General features: G+C 43.8%; 1 protein-coding gene across 11 annotated transcripts in view; it reads left to right on the forward strand.

The window, feature by feature from the left end:
- Window positions 1-26,881, forward strand: part of GRIP1 (glutamate receptor interacting protein 1) — a 659,234-nt gene that overhangs the window by 626,868 nt on the left and 5,485 nt on the right. For 8 of the 11 annotated variants that reach the window (XM_032420901.1, XM_032420895.1, XM_032420896.1 and 5 more), the window contains 4 exons: window positions 8,206-8,362; window positions 9,144-9,255; window positions 9,379-9,423; window positions 14,281-14,514. In XM_032420901.1, coding sequence (XP_032276792.1) covers window positions 8,206-8,362; window positions 9,144-9,255; window positions 9,379-9,423; window positions 14,281-14,514 — 548 coding nt within the window. Of the gene's footprint in view, window positions 1-8,205; window positions 8,363-9,143; window positions 9,256-9,378; window positions 9,424-14,280; window positions 14,515-23,199; window positions 24,033-26,881 lie in introns of those variants that run through there. The other 3 variants (XM_032420897.1, XM_032420904.1, XM_032420905.1) reach the window with 2 other exon arrangements.

Below are 26,881 nucleotides of genomic sequence, written 5' to 3' on the forward strand. Positions count from 1 at the left end.
TGCCTTCTCCCTTCCTCACATGGCCTTTCTTCTATGTGTGCTCATCCTTGGTATCTCTTGTGTGTGTCCAAATTTTCTCTTCTTATAAGGACACCAATCAGATTAAACTATGGCCCCAGCTTATAACCTCATTTAACCTTAATTACCCCTTTAAAGGCTCTATCTTTAAATACAGTCACATTGATGGCTAAAGCATCAATATATGAACTTAGGTGCAGATATAATTCAGTCCATAACATACCTCACATTATGATACAAAGGATAAAAACAGATATTGAAACCTAGATTGAAAGAAGGAAGAAAAGAAAGAGGGAGGAAAAAAGAAAGGAAGATTTCTAATTCTAAATAAAAGGAGTAATTACTTAGGAAATACATTTTTTAAAATTACATCTATCTTTCAATGTGTTCTTTTATCAATTTTGAATTTAAAATCTAGCTTAAATTTAAAATCAACCCTTTCTGTTTTGAGGTGATTTCTAGAGAAGGTAGAGAACCATTTTGCTCTGCCATTTTGAAACCGCATTCTCATCCAAACACTTTGAATATTTCTTGCATATCCCTGCATTTTAATTTAATTTTATGTGCTCACACCATCATTCAGTAGAAACAATTATATAATTATATTTCTGGCAGTTGGTTTTTCTTACACGTGGGCTGCCTCACTCATTCCATTCCTCCTATGGCTTTTAAGTTTGACTCCCTGTGTAAAGGGATATTCCTCAGGGCTCTGAACTTCTCAACTGTGGCAAGAAGCTTGTCTTTACTTAATTTCCATCAGACATTCCCTGTTTTATTTTATTTATTTATTTTTTAAATTTTATTATGTTATGTTAGTCACCATACATTACATCATTAGTTTTTTCTTTTTTAAAGATTTTATTTATTTATTTATTTGATGGAGAGAGAGACAGCAAGAGAGGGAACACAAGCAGGGGGAGTGGTAGAGGGAGAAGGAGGCTCTCTGCCGAGCAGGGATCCTGATGCGGGGCTCGATCCCAGGACCCTGGGATCATGACCTGAGCCGAAGGCAGCCGCTTAATGACTGAGCCACCCAGGCGCCCCTCATCATTAGTTTTTGATGTAGTGATCCACGATCCATTGTTTTCCTATAACACCCAGTGCTCCATGCAGTACGTGCCCTCCTTAATACCCATCACTGGGCTAACCAATCCCCCCTCACCCCTCCCCTCTAAAACCCTGTTTGTTTCTCAGGTCCATAGTCTCTCATGGTTCATCTCTCCCTCCAATTCCCCCCCCCCATTTTTCCCTTCCTTCTCCTAATGTCCTCCATGTTATTCCTTATGTTCCACAAATAAGTGAAACCATATGATAATTGACTTTCTCTGCTTGACTTATTTCACTTAGGATAATATCCTCCAGTCCCATCCATGTTGATGTAAAAGTTGGGTATTCATCTTTTCTGATGGCTGAGTAATATTCCATTGTATATATGGACCACATCTTCTTTATCCATTCATCTGTTGAAGGGCATCTCGGCTCTTTCCACAGTTTGGCTATTGCGGACATTGCTGCTATGAACATTTGGGGTGCATATGGCCCTTCTTTTCACTACATCTGTGTCTTTGGGGTAAATACCCAAAAGTGCAATTGCTGGGTCATAGGGTAGCTCTATTTTTAAGTTTTTGAGGAACCTCCACACTGTTTTCCAAAGTGGCTGTACCAACTTGCATTCCCACCAACAGTGTAAGAGGGTTCCCCTTTCTCCACAACCTCTCCAACATTTGTTGTTTCTTTCCCTGTCCATTTTTGCCATTCTAACTGGTGTAAGGTGGTATCTCAGTGTGGTTTTGATTTGAATTTCCCTGATGGCTGATGATGATGAACATTTTTTCATGTGTCTGTTAACCATTTGTATGTCTTCTTCAGAGAAGTGTCTTTTCATATCTCCTGCCCACTTTTTGACTTGATTATTTGTTTTTTGGGTGTTGAGTTTGAGAAGTTCTTTATAGATCTTGGATACCAGCCCTTTATCTGTAGTGTCATTTGCAAATATCTTCTCCCATTCTGTGGGTTGCCTCTTTGTTTTGTTGACTGTTTCCTTTGCTGTGCAGAAGCTTTTTATCTTGATGAAGTCCCAAAAGTTCATTTTTGCTTTTGTTTCACTAGCTTTTGGAGATGTATGTTGAAAGAAGTTGCTGTGGCCGATGTCAAAGAGGTTACTGCCTATGTTCTCCTCTAGGATTTGGATGGATTCCTGTCTCACATTGAGGTCTTTCATCCACTTTGAGTTTATCTTTGTGAATGGTGTTAGAGAATGGTCGAGTTTCATTCTTCTGCATGTGGCTGTCCAATTTTCCCAGCATCATTTATTGAAGAGACTGTCTTTTTTCCATTGCATGTTTTTTCCTGCTTTGTCAAAGATTATTTGACCATAGAGTTGAGGGTCCATATCTGGGTTCTCTATTCTGTTCCATTGGTCTGTATGTCTGTTTTTGTGCCGGTACCATGCTGTCTTGGTGATCACTGCTTTGTAATATAGCTTGAAATCGGGCAACGTGATGCCCCCAGCTTTGTTTTTCTTTTTCAACATCTCCTTGGCGATTCGGGGTCTTTTCTGATTCCATACAAATTTTAGGATTGTTTGTTCCAGCACTTTGAAAAATGTCATTGGAATTTTGATCGGGATGGCATTGAAGGTATAGATTGCTCTGGGTAGCATAGACATTTTAACAATGTTTATTCTTCCGATCCATGAGCATGGAATATTTTTCCATCTTTTTGTGTCTTCTTCGATTTCTTTCATGAGTGTTCTGTAGTTCCTAGAGTATAGATCCTTTACCTCTTTGGTTAGGTTTATTCCGAGGTATCTTATGGTTTTCGGTGCTATTGTAAATGGAATCGTTTCTTTAATTTCTCTTTCTACAGTTGCGTTGTTAGTGTATAAGAAAGCAACTGATTTCTGTGCATTGATTTTGTATCCTGCCACATTACTGAATGGCTGGATGAGTTCTAGTAATTTGGGGGTGGAGTCTTTTGGGTTTTCCACAGAAAGTATCATGTCGTCTGCGAAGAGAGAGTTTGACTTCTTCTTTGCCAATTTGAATACCTTTATTTCTTTTTGTTGTCTGATTGCTGTTGCTAGGACTTCTAGTACTATGTTGAACAACAGTGGTGAGAGTGGGCACCCTTGACGTGTTCCTGATCTTAAGGGAAAGGCTCTCAGCTTTTCCCCATTGAGGATGATATTCGCTGTGGGTTTTTCATAGATGGATTTTATGAGCTTGAGGAATGTTCCTTCTATCCCTATACCCTGGAGAGTTTTAATCAGGAAAGGATGTTGTATTTTGTCAAAAGACATTCCCTATTTTAAATTATGCAATCATCCTCCACCTACATCGGTTAGGGATTGAGTTCACTTACATATGAAAGAAAATACAAATGATGCTGTTTAAATGAGTTAGTTATTTTTCTCCCACTGTAGTAAAGACCCTGGATGAGGCAGGTGGCCCGCTGTGTCATTAGGACCCAGCCTCTCCTACCTCCAGCTTCACATATCTCCTGTCTCTCCATTCATTGCTACTGTCTGTTGTGGAGGCTACTTTTAGGCACACAGGCTTGAGCGATAGAATGCAGAAAGGGCCCATAGCGCCCCCTGGCTGGATACAGACAGCCCAACAGGGGACCCACCTTAAGATACCCAGGCACAGTCACCAAAAAAAAGGAGAATTCCAGAGGTCGCCACACCTCCTCACCTTCCCCCTTTAAAAAAGCAGCCCCCACCCTCTGCCTCAGGGCAAACCTCTCCCATCCTGTCCTGCTCGCTGCTCTCTGGCTGTGTATTCAATAAACTTCTATATCCTTTGTTCTGCCTCAGGTGAATCCTTTCACTGCCCACACTGTCTGCCTCCACCCAATTGTCACCCTACATTTGGAGGCCCTCCCAGACACCACATTTAGACACCACACCTTTGTTATAAAACCTTCATCAGGCCTGAAATATTTACTTCCTCACCATCTCCTTACTTTGAGTATATTACTATCAATGATCTTTTAAAAAAAATAAACTATATCTAATCTTGCCCCTCCCTTAAAAAACAAACAAACAAAAACCCTCTTGATGGTTCTCTGTTGTTTTAGGATAACGGTACTCAGTTTAAACCAGAGTTCTTTGTAATCTAGCTCCCAACCACTCATCAATCTCATCTCCTGACAGTTCCTTGTAGTACCTTTTACTCTACACATCTTGAGCTTGTCACTACTCGCCAAGCAAGCTTTGCTCTTTGGTACCGCACAGCACTAGGTAGGTTAATCAATATGTTAATATGTTCATCAATCCCCACCTTTATCCATTCTAAATCAGTGGAGAAGTAGAAATGGAGTCAGCTATGGATTAAAATATCAACTCTTTTTGGTTTTTGGAGGGGAGGGTTTTTTGTTTTGTTTTGTTTTGCTAGAAAAGCTGGGATGGACATGCAGCCAGAATCAGTTGCTATCTCCCTACTCCTAACCCAAGTCTAGATGTTGGGATTTGAATGAGAGGGAAGTCAGATCTACAAAACTAACTGTAACCCAGCATATCAGTTGGATTGATTTAGCTGAATAGAACTGAATACCCTAATATTACAGTGACTTAAATCATTTTTTAAAAGTAGGCATTTCAGGGGCGCCTGGGTGGCTCAGTCGTTAAGCGTCTGCCTTCGGCTCAGGTCATGATCCCGGGGTCCTGGGATCGAGCCCCGCATCAGGCTCCCTGCTCAGCGGGAAGCCTGCTTCTCCCTCCCCCACTCCCCCTGCTTGTGTTCCCTCTCTGGCTGTGTCTCTCTCTGTCAAATAAATAAAATCTTTAAAAAAATAAAATAAAATAAAAATAAAAGTAGGCATTTCAGAGCTGGCATATAACTCCACAGTGTCCTCAAAGACCCGTGCTCTTAAATTTTTCTTCTTTATTATGCCTAGCACTTGGTTACCAGGGTACCAGTTATTTCACCTACATTCCAGGCAGCATGAAAGAGAAGAAAACTGAGATCTTGAGAAGTTGAATGGCTTAGCACATAATAAAAGTGATGGGCATCTGTATTTATTAAAACCTCATTATGTTTGAGAGTTTGTGTATGTTATTCTCAGTCCTCATGTCAAGCTGGTGAGGCACATATGTATGGTTATCCCTATCTTACACTGAGGCGAGTTGGCTGAGGCTACAGAGCAAGGAAGTGGCAAAGCTGGGATTTGGACCCATGTTTCTTACTCGGTCCCTGTGCCAGCACAGCATGGACCCAGGTCTTTTGAGCCTATACCTAACCCAAGGATATTTGAATTTTATCCCCTCTTCATGCCCTGCTTTGTTGTAATGCAATAATCATTTAATATTGCTTACTAACACAAGGCACCCTAGGTGTAGGCAGACACGCTTTTCCGAAAGAGGTGTTTCCCGAGTAACGAACAATGCTGCCCATCTGCTCAAGGCCATCCTTACACTCTTGCCCAATCACCAAGAACTACTTGCAAACAACAGTTGGAAGGAAAATCAGAAAGTTAATCTGTCCAGTTTAAAACATGTTGGAATTTCCCCAGGGAACTGATCGATCAAACAGGTTAATGCTTATCAGAAAAGGATACTGTCCAGAGGACACCACCATTTGGCATTTGGCTCTTCACAAGTTGAAAGCTAGTTAAGGCAAGTGAGGCTTCCCCTACCTCTTTTTGTATCACGAAAAGGGAGACTTCACTTATTTGGGGGGTTGGTTTCTCTGGTTGGGAAGGAGAAAATGGATAACCTGTAAGAGAAAGTCAGGAGAAATGCAGTGATTTGCAGCACTCCCCTTCAAGAAGAGACCCGTGCGTTTCCTTAATTCAGCGCTTTCAACAGAGAACAGCACATTGATCACACAAAATTTCTCCCAAATGGCTACCCATACTTCTGTTATTACCCAGGAAGAAAATGAGATATCAAACTGTAAATATTTTCTCTGCGCCAAGGACTCCTAATACTTGGTATCCTAAAACAGAACGTTCATAGAAGGTTCTTGCAGCTGTGGGCATTCCCCTGCATTCTTGAGATCAAGTCCTTTTGATAAGAGCATTATCCTTTGGGCATCCTGCTTCCTCTGCACTCTATTAGTAAGGATGACATTATAGGTTCTAATAAGTGGAGGGAAAGTGAGTAAGACGAAACAGGGATGCCGTGGTGACAGTCATCTTATGTGATATGCTCGTTTCATTGTATGTGAAAATGGCAGCCAAGGCCTGTTTGCTGTATTAACTATTTTGGTTTTTTGGGGGTTTTTTGTTTGGTTTTTGTCTTAATAGATTTTAAACACAGTAAGAAATACATATTATATTGCAACCTGGTACACACACGTAAGCACATACAGACACACACACACACACACACACATACAGTGGGTCACAACCCGAAATGGTGGATGGAGCCATGTATCATGATTATAGCACACGCTGTAGAGTCAGACCTGCCCGAAAGCCCCTGCTCTCCTATTTAAACCTCCCAAAAGGGGACGCCTGGGTGGCTTAGTCGGTTAAGCGTCTGCCTTCGGCTCGGGTCATGATCTCAGGGTCCTGGGATCGAGCCCCGCATCAGGCTCCTTGCTCAGCAGAGAGCCTGCTTCTCCCTCTGCTGTGCTCTCTCTCTCTCTCTCTCTCTCTGACAAATGAATAAATAAAAAATTTAAAAAAATAAATAAATAAACCTCCCAAAAGAATTTTGAAAAACCGCATACCCCGTCACACATTTAAAGTTGTCATCTCATTTTTTTCTCCCCAAATTTAAATACTTGCAAAGACTATAATTTCTAGCTGGTCATTAATATGCCTTAACATATTTTTGTCAAAATCGGGAACCATGGATTTAGCTCAAATTTGTGGAAAATGTCCACTTTATAACCCAATTGCCAAAGCCATTCCACCCTGCCTCACCTATCAAGCTAATCGGACTGAACTCCCTGTCAGAAAGGAAGTCAGTTTTCATTTTATAATTCAAATAAACATAATAATGTGCCTACCTCCCACCCCGACAACTGTTTTGAATTCTAACTCTGAGATGCAGAGAGACAGGCGGTTGGGGGGCAGGGGAAACCTTACCAGGAGTCTGTGCCTGGTTGAATTAAGGCGCTGCTCCCCGGAGACCTTCTCTCAGGAGCGGGGCTTTCCCAAATTATTCCTTGATTTGACGACTGGGGGTTTTTGCGTCCCAGAGCCAAGGTCCTTCAAAAGGTTTGAGATGCGTAAGAAATGTGTCATTTGTAAAGTGACAGAAAAACAACTGTGAAGGGGGTAGTGAGAAGGGAGAGCCAACAGATCTTGGACCCTTGGTTCTTTTCGGTGGGTTTGATTTTGGGAAGACGTGCTTAAGGACCCTGAGGGTCTAAGAACTGATTCTCCTAAGGTTATGACTGGAACCCCCGGGGAGAGTTTGCAGATACCCCTACATACTTGAACCACTGTTCTAAGCCTTTAGTATGCTCATATGTAAAATGCAAATAATAATAGTACTACCTTTGAAGAAGGTTATGAAGAATAAAGAAGGCGATGCAAATCAAGCGCTTAATGAAGTTTCAGGTACATAAGTACCCACTCTGTGATCCCTATTGTTACTGCTGTCACCATTCTTATTCCACCCCTCTTTTTGCTAACAATGTCATTTCTCATTGTGATTAAGTCATCCTCGGGCCCATCCCTAACATTTGTGGGCCCCAGCCCCGCAGAGCCAAGCTCCATCCACACCCCTGCAACCAGCAGCTGCTTAGCCACTCCTTGGGCCTGGAACCCACATCTGGTGGCAAATTCCACTCTCAAAAAGACAGACTTGGGTAAGAAGCCCTCACGCATCCTGTAGGTGGACACAGGCTATCTGGGCAGGAAGTTCAGCGTTCTGACTTTCTAGAACTTGCTCTAGAAAGAGTTGGATACAGGTCTTGGGGGCACCTCCCCCTGGCCCAGCAGATTTCTTGCCCAGAGCCCTAATAAAAACAGGTCCAACACAGTGGGCTCTCCTGCTTGGGTCTAAAGATCTTACCTCAGAGCTGTTGTTGGAATCAGTTAACATAATGCGTGTGAATGTGTTTTGCCTATAAGACTTGAGTGTTATCCTATGGCCTTTCTGATCCCAAATTCAGTTAACATCAGCTGCCTTGAGTGAACTAATAGAAACCGCAGAAAAAGACAAATTACCAAACAGACCCTCTCCAGTCCTTCTCAGAAACAGAAGGTGACACCTGATTTTTGTTTCAGGCTCTGGCTTTCAGGCCTCAGGCTACAGCTTCAACACTTACGAGTGGAGGGGTCCGAAGCAGAGAGGCAGCCTGTCCCCAGTCACTAAGCCACGAAGCCAGACTTACCCAGACGTGGGGCTGAGTAATGAAGACTGGGACCGGTCCACAGTCAGTGGGTAAGGTTTTCATCAACGGCTGCCTGTCCAAACTGCTTTGCGGCCATTAGCCCAGATCTGAATCTGTCTACTTCCGGTGACACATATTGCTAGCATCGGGAGCATGACAGGAACCCCCACACCGGCCCCTGGCAGGGTTCAGAGACCCGTGCCTGCCCAGCAGGAGCATGGCATCACCCCACGGCAAGGCAAGAGCTCAGTTTCCCCTGATGAAAACAATAGTAGCACATGGGAAGATCTGTATCTGTAAACGCTGTCCTCACTCTCTGACTAGTGTCCTCTCTTTTTTCCTTTAAAAGTTTGCTTCACGTTAATTTACATTAAAAAAAAAAAGATACATCAAGGATCCCATAGTTTGAATTGAGATATATTTTAGCATTTTGTTCCTTACCAAAATATTTTAAGGAAATTCATAAAAACTGATAGCCCTTAAATGATCTCTACTGATATTTATAAGTGAGAAAACATTTTTCTCTTGGAAGTTTGACTTCTCGTTCACCAGGCAGAGCAGCTGAAAGATATTCCCCCATGGCGCCATGCTGATGCGGTTCATTCTACAGTAGCCGTGAAAACTCAAATTCAGTTAGTAAGACCGTGGTCCTTCCCTCTGTTCCTGGAGATACTTTGCATTTCCGAAAGCAGCCTCACTTGGAGGTTACAGTTGGAAGAAAGCCAGATCCCAAAAGAATCTCCCATTTTTTGGGTGTGCGTGAGAGGAAAGAGAGAGATTCTGGATTATGTCTGGCAAGTTCTCAACCCAGACTGTGCTTTTTGATGACAGTTTCACAGGGGCTCCCGACAATTCGGAGGCTGAACAAGAGGAGAACTTCTGGTCCCAAGCACTGGAGGATTTGGAAACCTGTGGACAGTCGGGAATTCTGAGAGAACTCGAGGTAGCCTCGGTCCTGCTACTTACTTTTATTGTTTCTACATTCATTTTTTTTTTTTTTTTTTGGTCCTTTTGAGTTTGCATTTATCACATCAGTTCATTTAAAAGCTTTAACCCCTTTCCACAGGAGAAAGCTGACAGGCGTGTGTCTTTGAGAAACATGACTCTCTTGGTAGCTACCCTTTATGTTTATATTTTTGCTTGTGAAGCTGCCTTCCCTGCCCCCTTGCCGTCCGGATAGCAATTTGATTTTATTCAGCGCAGTTGAAAGTATTTATTTCCCCACTTCCACCCCCACCCCGAGCTTACTGACTTGTGGCTTCCGCCATCGCTCCCTGCTAACCTTTGACTGGACTGTTTGCCACCGAGTCGCTGGGGAGGGAGCTAAGCCCCCCAGCAGTGGCGCATCTCATTCTCGGAGCTGCTTTAGAAAGGTTTCTTTGGCATGTTTTCATTTGTACCTGGTATAGCAATTAATTTGATCGTGAAGAGGAACATAAGAGGAAATTTTATTTTATTTTGTTTCATTTTGCCCTTAAAGTAGATGACAATGCAGCTGGTGAAAAAGGCCAGTCTGTGTGAAAAGCAGCCAAAATATTACACAGTACTTTACTGTTAATTGCAAATCCTGATTCCATATTAACTTAGTGTGAATTCTGGGAGTTGTGGCGAGATGGAACATAATAGCCGGACTCCTGGTGAGTTCTTTAATCAAAGCCATGAATTTGCTGACAATATTCACACTTTGGTCTAGGAGGTCCTGGACTGTTTCCTTTTATGTTCTTTTAAATTTTCTGAGCTGTAAAAAATAGAGTGGCACAAGTCTCATTTTTATTTTGATGTCATATGAGGTCCCCAAGTCACCATAAGGAATGTGAATGGCATAAGTGGGTGAAATTGCAATTCTAAAACGAATACTCATCTTTGTATTATTTTGCTTCTCAATTGCATGTGTGGATATTTGATGTGATTCTAATGTTTGTGAATCTGCAAAGAGAATTATGAAGGAAAATATTAGTTTGAATTTATAAATATAGTATTACCTGGCATGAATTGAAACTTCAGAGCACAGGTGAAGGGCCTGGAGATGGATAATGCTATAAAACTTAAATAAATTAAGACATTAGCAATTGATTCCTTTTTAGGCAACTTTCAAAAAGAGTAAAATGCTTAAGTATCAGCTGGCTTATTTAAACTTTTACCACTTCCTGTACCTAGAATGATTAGCAGAAGGGGCCCGACTGGATAATGAGCTCAATTCACAATTCTTGAACATACCCTTGCTTTTGAAAGCATGTTTGGCTCATACGCCTTCTTCACTTTGCATTTTGATATTTCTCTTTTAAAGAAGCAGCTATTCTTCTAATAGCTTCTTTTATAGCAGGTAAAACAAGGGTGATGTAAAAAGTAACACAATGAGATTGGGTTTTCACCCAGAAGTTGAGTTATCTAAAATGAAAACAACATCTATGAGCATAGAAGTTATGTTGCAATAGCCTAGAAACTTTTTCTAACCTAGCTTCAGGCAGGTGTAGCCCTTGAAATTATAACTCCAGAAAGGAAATGGGTTGAATTTATAAGCCAAAAGGAAATTAAAGCCCTCAACAAGAAAGAATGATTGGCAAATCTATAAATTAAAGTCTTACTTATACTTGTATCACAAAGAAGATTCATTTACTAGCTTAAATGATCTCTGATTGCTTGATTGTAAATGTTACAACGCAAAAAAGTATTATTGGAGCAAGTTTCCTGCATATGAAATTTACGTCCAGTATTAAAAGTTACAGCATACTATAACCCTAATAAATGTAGAAGATTAGCTAAAATGAGAAATGATTACAGTTGAAATGGAAATGAAAACTATACTTGGCATTCTCCCCGTTAGCTAGCAGTTATTTAGGTTCAACTTTAGCACTGAAAAATGTACAGTTTTAACAAAAGAGAAAAATTCAAACTAAGACTTTGGACAAGTTACTTAATCTGTCTTATCAGATATTTATTCTTCTATAAAATAAGGGGATTATAATGATTAATGCTTATATGGCACTTAACACAGAACATAGCACTTAATAATTGTTCAATAGAAATTATTATTTTTGCCATTTTTATTCATGAACACTGCCTTAACTGTTTTTTGTTTAATATAGGAAGAAGGCTTAACTAAATATCAGCTAGTAAACCCTTGAACATATCCCGCTAAGTTTTATGTGTATCAGTTACCTCATTGATAATGGGGCAGGGGATTATAACTATACTATGAATTGTGCAAAATGGGAATAGGCAATAGATAATCCTGAAGTGAAAACAAATCTTAGATAATTTAAAATAATTATTTTAAACTTTATTTTAGTTTTTATATTTATGTTTTAATTTTTATATTGCTTCATAGTAATTCAATTGAAGTTCACTTTTTTTTTTAAGATTTTTTATTTTTTTATTAGACAGGGAGAGAGTACAAGCAGGGGGAGCGGCAGGGAGAGGGAGAAGAAGGCTCCCTGCTCAGCAGGGAGCCCTATGTGGGTCTCGATCCCAGGACCCCGGGATCATGACCTGAGCCGACGGCAGACACTTAACCGGCTGAGCCACCCAGGCGCCCCTTGAAGTTCACTTTAAACAAAGCAGTCAAGCCATACTTTGAAACCGTGCCTCCATCAGAACTCTTTCTAGATCAGTTTGGAACTTCTGTAGTGGCCAAAGCTCAAACCATTATCTCCCTATTGTAGTGATTAAGTATTTTCCTCCAACGTGTTTCCCACTGATCCCATGAAAAATGAATATAAAAAATAGATGTGAACAAAGCCAATAACTTGTCTAAGTAGGTAAAAAACCATAGATGGATGGTCACCACTGCAAGAAAATAATCACTGGGTGCTGTCACTTACAGTGGACAAACAGAGAAATGCTTTCGGTGAGTTAAGTGCCATAAAATAAAGGATGTCCCATGACACCAACAAAGCCAGTAGTCAAAAACTTTCCATTTTAAAAAGAGATTTAACTGAAATAAACCATAATATGGATAATCCACATTGGCTTACATATTAGGGTTTTTTTTTTTAAATCTCCTAAAAAGTCAATTTTATATGTTTCAACCGAATACTTGACTGGGAAGCAATCCAGCCTGGTAGTCAAGAATAAGGATTCTGGAATCCGAGTGTGAGGGCTGCAATCCCAGACTCTTGGGCGGCTTGCTCACCTTATCCAGGCATCCCTTTCCATGACTGAAGTGGGGAGGTATGATAACTCTAATACATATCATAGAGACTTACCACAAGTATTAAATGACATTCTACAGACACATATATATGGTACTGAGCACATGTTAATGGTCAACGACCAGTAAGGTTTTTCTTACGACTAAAATTTTCTTTTTCAAAATCATCAATATGATAACTAACCGAGTCAGGATATTGACAAGATAACTGGTTTTGTTCCTTTTTCAACAGAGTCATAGATATATGTACGTGTGTGCCAATACTTGGCTGCAATTCAAAGATCTCTTTACTGGTGTGTGTGTAGCCGAACACCAGGTCATTTGGAATTACAAAATCTTAGCGAGATAACAAATGAAAACTCTATCACATTGCAGTGTTCCCTCTTAATCAATAATTTTAGATGGTGCCCTTGGCTCATTTACTACTTGGGTGACCTTGGGTAAGTCAGCCTCTGTGTGCCTCAGTTTCTGCACCTACAAATTGGGAGTCATAACAGTGTCCATCTCAAAGTTGTTGTGTGGCTTAAGTGGGCGAATGCAAGGACTCAACAAAGGACGCTCTGCTACTTTTAGCATCAGTATGAATGTAAACCACTAGATCACAGCGTAGCCAGCAACACAGCATGTGGGGTTTGTTTTCTGGTCCATGACCTCAGGCAGACTCACCAGTGCTGGTTTACCATCATCATTCAACCATCCTACCAAGGAGGATGGAGCTGCCTTACAGACATGTTTTCAGAATTTTAGCATCCTTTAACCCTGAGAAATGAACATCCTCAACATGACATTGGTTTCAGATGCTTTTTTAGTTTCACTTCCAAGATTCAGTTATATTTTGGGTCTAATCTTGCTTCTCCTTGCATATGAACATTTTTTTTTAAATATTTTATTTATTTGTCAGGGGAAGAGAGAGAGAGCACAAGCAGGGGGAGCGGCAGAGGGAGAAGCAGGCTCCCCACTAAGCAGGGAGCCCAATGCAGGACTCGATCCCAGGGTCCGGGGATCATGACCTGAGCTAAAAGCAGACACTTAACCAACTGAGCCACCCAGGTGTCCCGCATATGAACATATTTGAATCTGAACAAACTTCCCTGTTCACTGGTAAAATCCAATCCAAGTTTCCCAGCTTTTGAGCAAAGGGTTGAATCCAGTAGCACAATAAATGATTACTCTTTGACTTTTGACGATCTCCCACAAAGACCGTTTCTAAGAAATGTGGACCTACGCCAAATGGTGTGGAGACCTAGCTGGTTCTACAAGCTTCTGGGACAGGCCACGTGGCCAAAGACAGTGTACCAGTGGTAGGCGGGCAGCACTGGCTATTGCCTTTCTATCAGTAGCCCTGTTTTAGCCCATTGTTACCTCTAGGTGGGGCTAGAGGCAGCATTGCCAATAGAGACCGCCTGGTTCCATTGGAAAGTTCTTAGTCCATTTCTGTAAGATAAATTGAAGTTGCTTCATGAATCCCATCTTTAGAGCCCACTCAGTGGAAAGTTAATGCTTAAAATGTAGTTTGCAGTAAGCAAATGTTATAGCTTTTCAATTTGCCTCAAAATTGCCAGGGGTGGTATTTGATTAAATAAACCCAATGGCTTAAGTACTTTAGTTGGATTTGAGATGTGCATTATAAATGTCACTTGGAAAGCATTTTCCCAGACTTTCATAGTTCAATTAGTACGTCCATTCTCCGGCCTTTGGTTGTGCCCTGAAGAGACTGTATTTTGACTGGGCAGAAGGAAAAATGTGCTTAGTATTGAGCAACCAAACCCTTTTCTTAGTCCGCGGCTTAATTGTTTCTGAAAATTGTCAATGCCACAGGCAACAATCATGTCGGGGAGCACGATGAGTTTGAATCATGAGGCCCCAACACCTCGCAGTCAGCTGGGGCGACAGGCCAGCTTCCAGGAACGGAGCAGCTCGCGGCCGCATTATAGCCAAACAACTCGGAGCAACACCCTGCCCACAGATGTGGGCAGAAAGTCTGTCACCCTGAGAAAAATGAAACAAGAAATTAAGGAGATCATGTCCCCAACTCCTGTGGAGCTGCACAAGGTCAGGATGCTTTCTTCCCTTTTCTTTGTCCCATTTAGCAGCCATTCTGCCCAGTGTGAGTGCCGGGTGCAAGCATGGGAATGACGCTCTACCTCGGCCTCAGCCAGGGACGGAAGCCAGAGAGAGCCAAAAGGCACATCATCAGAGACTCGGTTCTCAAAATGTCATCTTTGGGAGGTTATCCTGTAGAGCAGGGACAATTCGCTTTGGAGCAATGAATTTACTAAAAATGTAGTCATGGCCAAAACCTTCTTACAAAAGTTGGAGGCTTCGGTATCCTGTGGAGTGTAGATGAATTGGTTTGTCATTCCAACCTCTTTGGAAGTGGGAGAAGGATTTCCTAAGGTGTCATACACTCGTAGCTTCACTGAAAAGGAGTTTCAGGTTGAATGTAGGAATGCTTAATTTTTAATGACAGACTTAGCGGATGGTTATATTACGCAGAAGACATGAAGTTCTCTTCGAGACATAATTTAGAGTCTTGGGTCAGGACAGGGCGAGTCCTGGTATGTTCCATCTAGGCCTGTGATGCTGCCTCACCTGACTTCATGGAAGAATCTACTGTGCCACACAGAGCCGAATCTCAGTTGCTGGCAGAGTTTGAACAAGGCAGATGCAAGTGACATTGTTTGCAGAATCCCGGAGCGAGGAGAGCAGAGGTCAGGGGGCATCTCTGATTGTCTTCCGCAGAACTAATGCTTTATTTTTAGTTAATACGTAAAGATGTATAGACGGCCATAATCTCACCCCACTTTTCTTGAGAACCAAGACCTTCTCTGTAGTTAATACTCTGTTAACGAGAATTTAGTTATTTGTCTTACCCAGAAAAGCAAGTAAATGTTGGATTGAGAGGAGGGAACAGGCCAGCCACTCCCTTTTTCCTCTGAAGTCTTCAATTTCCCTAAGCACCCTTTAAAAGATATTTTATATCCTTTTGCAGCTATTTATTTTGCAGCTGACAAAGGTTGTGGTGAAAGAGAGACTAGAACGGGAAGTTGAGTTCTCAACCTTGTGTTCCAATCCTGGGGTGACTCTTTTACCACTCATTCATCTAGATGGTGCCCTCAGGTGTCTAAGAATACTGCCCGCCCCCTTCTCAAAAATTCTCCTGCCCAGGCAGAGCGGAGCCTGCTTGATAACCCCCCCCCCTTCAGCCCCAAAGGGAAAGGATACCAGCAGGTACTGAGTTCCTATTATATGCTATAATCTTTATATTTTTAGCCCTTGCAATAGCACTTCTTAGCAGATATGTATTATCCCCGTCTACAGGATAGGGAAATAGCAGGTATAAAATAGAGTCATTTTTCCTTCTAGAGTGAGGCATTTGCCTCAAAGGGAGATTATTGATAGTCTGCCAGTACAGAGACCCATCGGCCCATCCCTCCTGCACTGAAAGCATTTAGCAAAGATAATGATGAGAAATTGGGTGTGCAGATCGTTAGAGCTGAGGTTTAAAAAAAGTGCCTGTGCTGAAAATCGATCTTATTTTTTTAAAAAGGCCTCCTCTGCATGCCAGCACAATGGGTGGCAGCGTGGGGACTGGTTGGAACATCTGTGTGGCAGAGTGTGACCTGGGAGGCCACCGGATCACGCACACAGATGGGCCAAGACCTAAGCCGCGGGATGCTGCTTTTTGCCTTCGCTTCATCTCCCCTCAGTGGTGGCAATAAGTGCGTCTCCCATGTAGCTTCTCTTTTCTTCTGAATTGGTCCCAAACAAAATAGGACTCTCAAAAGTAGAGGGTGTCCTGGGCATCCTAAGGCACACAAAAAAAGATGTAGTGAAGTGAAAGGCAGCCAGGGAGTGTGCAGCCTGGCAAAATGGGATTCTGGGAGTGGTGTCTGCTCACATCCCGGGCATCTTTTCCTTCTGTAAGTGATTCAGTGCTTCTGTCAGGCCATCCACGTGCTGGCTGTTAAATACGTTCTCCGGTGCTGAAGTGCATGAAAGGAAAAGTCACTTGAAGTGCCGGCTGTGCCCGTGTCCTGCACGCGGGTGACTTTTCAACACTGCAGGATCGCCTGACTCCATGAAAAAACAACAGTGGCTTGTTGATGGAACTGAGTTGTCCTCCCAGTGGGGTGCTACTAGCTTATAGGGGTTTTTTTAGCTTATTTTTCCTTTGTAAAAATGAGGGAAAGGCACTCTGGTGGGTGGTGGCATGGAGAAGGGCCAGGGAATTAGAAAAACATTCCTTCTTCAAGGTGAAGATAATCCCAAGCTGGATGCACAGCTTGGGGAGTGGAATGAGGGCTGGTTTTCAGTTCCCTGAGCCCCTTGGTGGCCATTTCCAAGTGGATCTGGTGGAGGAATTCCCAAGGGGCTGCAAAGACCAGGGTGGAGAGGCCGGATGAAGTCGATAGCATACCAGGCCTGGTGTCGTTTTCCGGCTGCCATCTCTCTCATGGCTGTTGGCTCCTTGGTGAAATCTGTCTCCTTGAGGGCAGGTGGCAGATCTGGTCATGTCTGAGCCGGCACCTACAAACTCATACTATGCTTCATGAGAAGCTGGATCCAGAGAATGTGAATGAATGGGCAAGTATCCATCCTCATTCCGGGAGAGAAAAAAATAAAAAGCAAAAGCATCTCCATCTCTGGATGACGGGTTACTAACATCATCTTCCAACATGAAGAATACAGTGTGGGCTTATCTTCCAGTTTCTTGGGTTTCAGCTGTTTTCCATTGTTTACCCATGACTTTCCATCCAGTCCTCCTTGCCATTCCTTCTCTTTCTTCAGACCTTCAGAAAGTCCCAAGCTCAGGTCAGGGTCTATATGGTTTTCTTTCATTTCACATCATCTGCTGTGTCTGAGGCCCTTCCAGGTCTGGGCAAGTCTTCCTTCAAGTTGTCTACATCCACTCCTGAACCCTAAAAGCTAGTTGTCCCTCATGACACTTGGAACAAACATAGAAACACAGCCCCACTTCCTTTTTTGGCTGTGTGGGTGGGGAAGGGAGTTAGAACTGGCAAGATGATTTGATATTTAGTAGGGGGTGAGGAGATGGTGGTGGAGGGGGTCACAGGGAGGTGATACTCAGGTCCCCTCTACTGAGTATTTGTTGGCTGAGATGATCTGAAACACATCTTACCTCACAATTCAGGACATGCAAACATCCACACTCATAGATGGAATGAATCCGAAACTTGACTGCATGGTTTATGTCAAACATTTTCTATTTTTAATTTGTTCTTTTTTCAAATACTATCATATTAAGCTGATTTCAAAATTTATTAATGGCCCTCAGTCAAAAGTTTGCAGACTACTCCCTTAGTAGTTTGGCATAAAAACCTCCTTTAGGTTTTGCTAACAGAGGTGATTATTCTGTTTCAGTGAAATCATTGGCAGCAGCTGGGTGGCAGGGGAAAAAGGAAATGAGGTTGCATCTTTGGCCCTGCAGGTTCTGGGTTTTATCTTTAAAATGAATTCTGGTTTGTACCATAGCTTATCACAGATTCTTTCTCTTTACAGATAAGGAGCCTTGTGATCTTAGCTATAGTTCATTGATAACACTTTCTTTCCCTTCTGCTGCTTAAATATCCTTTATGTCCACTTGATCTACTTCTGAGATGAAGCCTAGCTTCACTTCTTTGCATACTTTAAAGCAAAAAGATTTCTTTTTCTGCAGAGTAGAAAGTTTCCCCACATTCAGAACACTTGGACATTTCCTTTTGCCCTGTCATTTGTGTTTTTAAATAAAATTATATTCCTTAACTGTATGCAGCTATTTGTATTTATCATTTTACAGAAAGGCTTTAAAATTCCTTTTTCAGCATCTCTGTTTATTTATGGCTGCTGGTGGCATGACCCTGGGACATTGAAGTCATCTATTAGGACCCCCTTTATTTCTCATAGCAGCTTTGGCTACTCTCAACTGTTTCCCCAGCCAAGTTCACCTTGCATTTTCAATGTATCTGAATGCTTTGAGAAGGGAGCTTTGTTTTTCTTGATATGAGAAAGTTGTTCTTGTCCTTGTAAGGAGTGTTACTTTCAGTGCCTAATGGAAGCTTCTTTTGCAATATTCTCCCCAAGTCAGGAAGAGAGGCTCAGCCCTAGGAGGAAATATGAAATAGAAGAACGTATCTTATTCAGACACATGCGTCTTTCTTCACCAGACATTTGGAGTTGGTACTCAAGATCAAACGAGTCCTCGTGGCAGGCCTCGACCTTCTCCAGATAGCTGGTGTCGAATTGTCTTACTGTGGAAGTCCCGAGAAGCTAAAAATGACAAACTGAATATATGCACCTTCTGCTCTTGCCTACCCTTCGTCGCTAGCCCCAGTTTCTCTTCCTCCAGGCAAGGAGGGGTAAGTTAGAAAGAACACAGACTTCGTCGTCAGGCAGACCGAGGTCTGGTCACAGTCTGACAGGCATCAGCCACGTCCCTTCTCGGAACCTTGGTTTTCTCCTTTAGCAAAGGAGGGGGCAGGACCCTGCTCGGGAGAGGAGCCTCAACAAATAGCATTTCCCCTGGGGAAGTCACCGTCCTTCAGAGTCTTGCCTCAGCCAAGCAGTGTCAGAAACCCAGAACATGAGGTCTCCACGGCCTCCCAGCCTGAAAAGCAGATTCAGCCTCAGAGCCCCCGAGATGGAGAAGTAAACCGGACCAGGAATCTGTGTACAGACAGATTGGATGCATGCCCAGTTCCCAGTCACTGCCTCAGTCTGACGGGCATATGCTCTCCCTGTAGAACTGGGGCCAGCTGATCATCAGAAGGTTGTTGGGGGAACGTGGAATTGTGGAATAAGGGTTGGAGTCTGCATGTATGTTTTAAATGAGTAAAATGGATCATTCCCTCAGCTTCCTTTGTCTGTGATTCTGTGAAAACAAACTTTTCAAAATGTAAAAGATATAATTCTTTTTTTAAAGATTTATTTATTTATTTGAGAGGTGGGAAGGGCAGAGGAAGAGAATCTTAAGCAGACTTCCTGCTGAGCCTGGGGCCTGTCACAGAGCTAGATCTCACCACCCTGAAATCATGACCTGAGCCGAAATCAGGAGCCGAAATCACTTAACCGACTGAGCCAGCCAGGCACCCCGATATAATTCTTATAAAAATGATTGGCTTGTGTCTAAAATTTTCGTATGCTTGTTTAACCCTATGAAGGGTAAGGACAATGGGATGATAAAGCTTGTTCAAAGGGGTGATATGTCTGAGTCAGTGAGGGGGAGAAAAAGCAAGAATGCTAGAATAAGATTTCCAAGTTAGGATTAAAGCTGCCCAGTGACTTATAGGGAAATAAAAGCCAAGCCTTTGAGGTCATCTTTTCATTGCAACTCTCCCTGGCCGAGCTCAGTCTGCATCTTACTACTTTTCAGCAAGTTGCCATCTGCCTTTGCAGGGTCCAAGCTCTGAGCACTAGAAAGGTAAGTCCCAACAAAGTTGCAGCCCCCCAGGCTCAGATGACCCTCAGGCAGTGTCAGGGCTCCAGTGTGCCTTACTTCTTAGTTTTTGATCTTCATCTTGTCCCTTGGTTGAGGATCCACCACCACGCCTCTTCAGAAATGTTAATAGCTTCCCTTAAGTCTAGCTCTGGCCGGGGATCATTCATCTCTTCCTGATGTTTTTATGTCTCTCTGTGGTGATCAAATATGTTCATTTATAGGTTGTAAGATACTGTATTATCTATAGGATGTTCACTTACAAATGGCATGCTCTCTGAGGGTCACTCTGTTCCCCTGGTCCTTGGAGAGTAGCCTGCCAGCCCTCTTCCTTCCCCACTGCTCTGTCCTCTTACCTCGCTGGCTATTGTAAGGATTACGTTGATAATGGTCTTGCCCAGGGCTTGTCTCTTTCTTTTCCTTAGATAGACACAGAGCTCTCTCCTTGTTCTGAGGATCTTTGGAGTGTCTGACCACAGCAACACCTGGAATGAGGAAATAAAATTGAGACCGTCAGCAATCAGTGCAGCGGGGGTTTGGTCCATTGTATGTAACTTGTCATCCTTCCTGAATGGCAACAAGCCTGGCCCTGAACTCCCACAGGCCCAGGGCGTGAGCGGAGGGCATGCCTCCCACCCAGCAAGGCAGGTGGCCCCTGGAGCGAGGAGGCCCGCAGACCTGAGGAGACTGGAGGTCAGTAGGGTCAGAGGGAATCGGGAAGCGTCAAGAACTGGAAGAGAGCCAGGCCAGGGCAGACCTGGGAGACTGAAAGCAGAAGCAGGAGCAGAGCGAGCAGGTGCTGAGTAACCAGTGGGCAGTCCTGAGAAAACCCTGGAACAGAGACTCTGCCAGCCCACTAGCTTGGCGGTGGCTGTGGCAAGGGGAAGGGCCGGGGGCAGGGTTGCCGGGTGAACTGGGGAGAGAGACCCTGGGCCCTGAGGCCTCGACTCAGTTTATCCCAAAGATGTTGCCAAAGGTTCTTGGTCTCCTTCTGAAAGAATTCAAGGACAGACACACATCATGGTGGACAAGTGACACAAACACCAAACTGTATTAAAGTGAAAGTATACTCTGGAGATGTGAGATGGGGCAAGCTCAAGGGGGTGGGGAGAGAGAGAGAGAGCACTGCGCACCCTGGAGTCTGGGTTTCTGTCTTTTATTGACAGTTGTTAACAAGGAGCGAAACATTCATTACTTGGGGTGGAGATGCAGAGTTTCATGTGTTTCCTTCCTTCCTTGGTCAGGGGTTTCCTGTCATGGCATCCGCCATCTTGGGCTTGTCCGGTTTGGTCCAGCTTCTTGTGGAGTGTTGCCAAGACAGGCCTCTGACTTTCCTGATAGCTGTCCGTGACTTCCTCGGTGCTGGCCTCCAGGCATCCTGTTAGAACCCAGCTAACTGCCTTCTCTGACCGCAGAGCTGGCAATAACTAGGTGACCAAGGTGCCCATGGCTTGGTTTGATCTCCTGGAGAATCTGGAGACTGATCTAGCTCTTTCCTCTTTGACGTGTTGTGAAATGAGAGAGGTGAAGTTGCTCCAACATGATTTGGGGAAGCAGCACATATATCCACCTCAGATTTTAGAACTCGGACGCTCCCTTGCTTAGGACTCAGCTCTCCAAGGGCCAAGTCAGCCCTGACTTGCTCCTACTTAGAGCCAGAATCCAGGCTGCTGACTCTGTCCTTGTCGAGCCCCTACTTTTCAAGCCCGTGGCACCACACGCTTGCCAGGAAGCAACAGGGGGCAGTGTCGGGAGCAACTGTCCCTTTCTCCCCTCGGCCAACGAGGCTCCCCAGACAGGCGGGCAGCAACTGCCTTTCCTGACCCAGTTTGTCTTGAAGCCCAATTTGAGTGGCATAAACTGAAATCACTTCCTCTTGGGCTGGAAGAATGCAGTTGGGAAGGCCATACCTTTTCTTTTTTCTTCCAGCCCCACAAGGAGTATAGGGTTATCCTCAAAGCCAACGTTACTTGAATTATCAAGTTTAAAGGAAGAGTGCTACCCCAGTGGTATCTGTAAGAATGAATCCAAGTGCCTGGTGATTTCTGGGGAAACTAGTACCATCTCGGAGAAATAGGTGTTGGTTTGGCCCTTAAGGCCATCAGGCCAGGGGCTGAACGATAGGAAGGCTGCCAGGGCTTAGAAATGGCTTCTGGGATAGCCATCACTTGCCGTGACTTGCTCAAGATAGTAGACACAATTGCCTTTAAAATCCAAAGGGGGAGAATTGCTTCTGGCTGCTTAAAGATTTTCACATGTGTCAAAACTGAAAACAGAAACATTAGGTTTCTAATCTTTGCCTTGAGGACATTGTTCAGACATGTGAATAGACTTGCTTAGAAATATAAAACAAGGCACAACTTGAATTGGGGCGCCTCCTGTTAAAGCTTCTGTTCCCAGGAGGGTTAGAAGCAATTGCAGTATGTGCTGGAGAATAGTTAAAATTGAACTGAGCCTTGTAGAACCGTATTCTTGCCCAGAGTTATGTTTCAAGAGGCTCACTGGCCCTTTTTAGAACAGAAAAGTCTAGCCTTGGGTTCATAGTCCAGGTTCCCCGGCTGCATCCTTTGGTCAGCACAGAATAGAGACCCCACATGAAAAACCTTGATTCACATGAGCCAGAGTGGACCACGAAGAGCTCTAGGAGCAGGAGTTTATGCAGATGTCCATGGAAAACCACAAAGGGGCTCGGATCAGAATAAATACAGCAGACATGATAAATTATTCATCTTAACTTGTTGGGCGGTTGGGAATGGATAAAGGCTGCCTGACCAGCTAAGAGATTATATGTCCAGAAAAAAAAAAAAAATCATGATTTAGTGGAAGGAACACAGTAAATGAGGTCAGATATTCAAGCACTGCCTCCTAGAGCTTATACATTCCAGCTAGACAAGTATGTCCATCAACTTCTTTAAAGAGTCATGTTCTCATTAGCAGGAAGGGAATAATTCTGCTGCACAGAGCTGCTAAGAGTTCAAAAGCAATCATATGTAGGAAAGTGCCTGGGTAAGGAATTCATCTGTGGCTTAAAAAAAAAAGAAAAATGTGACTTAAACCTTGGACTCCTTCGAATTCTTTTTGGACAGGAAATAAATCAGAAGTAACTACCACCGATCTCCATGCAAGCAGGAGGGCAGCGACGAAATGGTACAATTCACTGTTGCTTCCATGAGAGCAGGCAGCTGTACACCCCATTTTTGTGAATTATTGATTCCTGGCATCTTAGCTTTTGTGTTTGTTATTGGCTCTCTCCAGGAGACCCATAGAGTTGGCTATTAAAATTCAGTTTCCTCTAACCTTAGGAAGTCTTTCCAGAGAAACAGATGCGTCTCAAATGTAAAGCACTGATGCGCCTCTCATCTTGAAGAGTTTGCCATCCAGTCTATGGCTCTGAAACACCACGCCTCTTGGCCAGCAACTCTGACCTTAAATGAGCTAATCTGTTCACCTGCTCCGGCCGACATCCAACTCGAACATTTTGGTGACTGTGTTACCACTGCTGGTTGGCGTCATTTGGTGCCCCTCCCGAGTTCTGGCTATGGAGCTGACATCCAAGAATCAAAGGCCAATTGAGCAATGAAGAACTTCACTGTTACTCTAGGCCCACACCCAATGTTCCCCCCCCAGCCCCGCCATGCAAGGATACTGCTTCACTGTGTCAGAAAACCTGTCTTAGATCGAAGACAGAAGCGGGCTTCTTCATGTCCACTGCAAGCCACAGGCCTTGCGACCCTCACGTCCGGGTGCACTGAAGGAGCGTGGCTGGGGCTGTGCGGCAGATGCCAGTCGGCTTACCCATCCAGCCGTTAGCACAGGGTCTCTAGGACCTTCCCCCATACCTAGCTGCAAGTGGAACAGAGAGGAGTAGGAGGCACCACCCTCCAGGGGGGGTGACATCCCCGCCCCAGGTGGGCTCCTTGTCACATGGTGAGAACACGACTAGAAACAAAGATGCAAAGGAGGCAGGAGGACAAGAAATCCCACAGAGAAGGCGCAAAGCCAAAGAGGGGCACAGAAGCAGCGACCTTGAGCACAGAGACTTCATCTACTAGTAACGAGCACCCCCAAATGGCAGGCTATCACCAATCCTGTTAGCTATTTGCTTCCTCCTCCTCCTCCTCATCCTCCCTCCTTCTCCAATTTGGCCTTCCCTCCCCATTCCTCTCTTCCTTCCTTTGAGAAAGGAGCATGAGGATGGGAGGAAAGGGAATAGAATATAACCAAAAATGTTTCCTCCAATGAAGGGACCTTGGAGGAGTGGCTGCTTCCAGCTTGGAAGCAGAAAATATTCATGATGAGTCATGATACCTTGAGCCAGAAAGCAAAGAAGCTGTCAAAACAAATGAGTCCTATCAAAAGGACACAGAGGTTAACATGAAAGACCCCCCCATGACCAAAGATGAGAAAATTTGAGCACCCAGAAGAATAATGATGAAATTACTTGAAATACAACATCTGTATGTAAACCCACGTGTTCATAGTGATACTTTACTTTACAAAAGTCATCCCCCCCACACAAAAAAATGTCTTTGGGACGCCATTAGAAGTGTCTAGTGCACTAATGCCCTGTACTAAAAACGAAGGGAAAGAATTAGCCTTCGTTCTGCCTTTCTGGCAGATCAACGTGCACATCAAAGTAACCAAACAGCACTGTTTGAAGAAAGGAGAGTTCTTCTTTACGAAAGTATTCTAGCTAACAAATGTGGAAGATATTATAGGATTAGAAAAAGACTATCACTCTGCAGCCCCTAATGAAATTATTCAGACAGTGGTCATCAATGGTCAAAAACATTTAGGTAAGAGGTTGATGGGGAACCTTACAATGAAGGCATTAAGCTGTCCTCCCCTGGACCCACCCAGAGTGGGACAACTAGACACTGAGTGATGTGATGTCGTAGGAAGCACCCTGCAGCACCTGTGATCCATTCACACCCCTCCCCACAAAGCTGACCCTGACTCCAGGCAAGGACCTCGGGTAACTTCCATGTAGAGGGATGCAAGGACTAGACGAACGCAGTGCGGGACAAATACGGTTCCCGCAATAAGGCAGGAGCATGGGGCCATGCTCTAGACAAGAAGACAAGTAGAAACCCCACACTCACATGTCAACCTTGTTGGGATCCTGATCTGAAAAAACCAACTCTAAAACCCACTTTTGAGACAATCAGGGACATTTTGTTATGGACTAGGTATTGGAGGATATCAGGGAATCAGGGTGAATTTGTGAATGAATTCATGACTTTGATATGTAAAAAGAGTGATCTTTCTTTTTTAGAGATTCATCCTGAGGTATGTAGGAGTAAATTACTTAAGGACTGGCATTTGCCTTAAAATAATCCCCCAAAGGAGAAGAAAGAAGGGGACAGAGCCTGTGGGGCAAGCTCTTAATGGTTGTTGGATCTGGGTCATGAGCATATGGGGATTCATTGTTTGTTCTAGCCTCTCTACTCTTGAATACGTTTGAATTTTTTCATTAAAAAATAGCTTTCTCCTAACTAAACTTGTGGTAATGATTTTGCAGTATATATATATATGTCAAGTCATGATGCAGTCTACCTTAAGCTTACACAGAGCTGTATGTCAATTATATCTCAACAAAAGTGGAAATTTAAAAAAAAATTTTTAATTAGCTCTCTCCAATAACCACCCGTCTCACCTTAGGAAAGGGGCAGGACTCTTCCTGTCCTATGGCCTGAGGCCAAATCGTAGTTATAGAGAGACCTCAAAATTCTTCTCTGTAATGAGTGCTCATTAAGCAACCACCTGCTAGGTAAAGAGAAAGTGTGCCGTGGGAATATCTGAGCTCCACAGTCACTACCACTTGGGTTTGAACCACTTTGAAACTTCTCCGTGGACAAGTTTCTAACCCTCCATGAGCTTTCATATCCCTGTCTGTATGATCTGCTCCACAGACTTGATAGAGTCAGTAACATCCTGTTGCTTTTTAATCTACTCCCTCAAGACCCACAGGCTTTAATCACCTATTGGCAAGAAGTCCAGTATTTCCTGCTGGAGGACCCTCCTTCCCACCTCCCTCCCTGTCCAAGAATGGAGCTTCCTCAGCCCTTAGGCAGAGCCAGCCTGGCGGCGACGTCGCAGGTTATCTCACCTCTGATGGCCACACGGTGGCGCCATTGGAGCTTCGTGTGCCCCGGGCCCCAGCCATCTCCAGCCACCCTGCAGCTGCACCTTGCAAATTCCCAGCAGAGCCCTGGGGCGCGACAGGATGGGGCACAGCTTGAATTAAATCCCTCTTAGTTCTCGCTCACAGCGCATCTTGGCCAGTTCTGACTGGAAACAAACTGAGGGTTGCTGGAGGGGAGGTGGGGAGGGGGATGGGGTAACTGGGTGACGGGCATTAAGGAGGGCACGTGATGTAATGAGCACTGGGTGTTGTATGCAACTGATGAATCACTAAACTCCACCTCTGAAACTAATTTAAAAAAAAATCAGCTCTGTCAAATAAAAAAAAAAAAAACCTAGTCATTTCATTATTCGACAAATACTAACCCTACTATGTGGCAGACACCGTTTTAGGGGTTCAGGATATCAGTGAACTAAACAAAGATTCTTTCCCCACCTCAAGGAGCTTGGGAGCTGGGTGCATCTTCCATCTACTCTCTAAGGCCATCTGAGCCTAGATCACCAATAAAGACTCCTCCTCACCTCCTGAGGAGTTTTGGTCTGGAAGGAACTCTCTCACTCATGCAGTTTAACCTACTTCTCTCCCCGTGCATTATCAGGGTGCATGTGGGATGGGGGGCTGGGTTTTACTAAGCGACACACGCACATGCAGACCCACCCGCGCGCACACACATTCACATACACACAATGACGGAATGAGCCTGCAAAGAGTATCATCCCATTAAACATTAATTCCCTCGATTCTTTTCAGAGCATGTAATAGCCCCCTTGTATGCAGAAGACCACATGGAGCAATTGCACCGTGCACAGGGATCCCCAGGGATCTGCAGGTGCCAAGTC

This window comes from Phoca vitulina, unplaced genomic scaffold (assembly GCF_004348235.1).
Source record: "Phoca vitulina isolate PV1807 unplaced genomic scaffold, GSC_HSeal_1.0 scaffold23, whole genome shotgun sequence".
Classification (NCBI taxonomy): domain Eukaryota; kingdom Metazoa; phylum Chordata; class Mammalia; order Carnivora; family Phocidae; genus Phoca; species Phoca vitulina.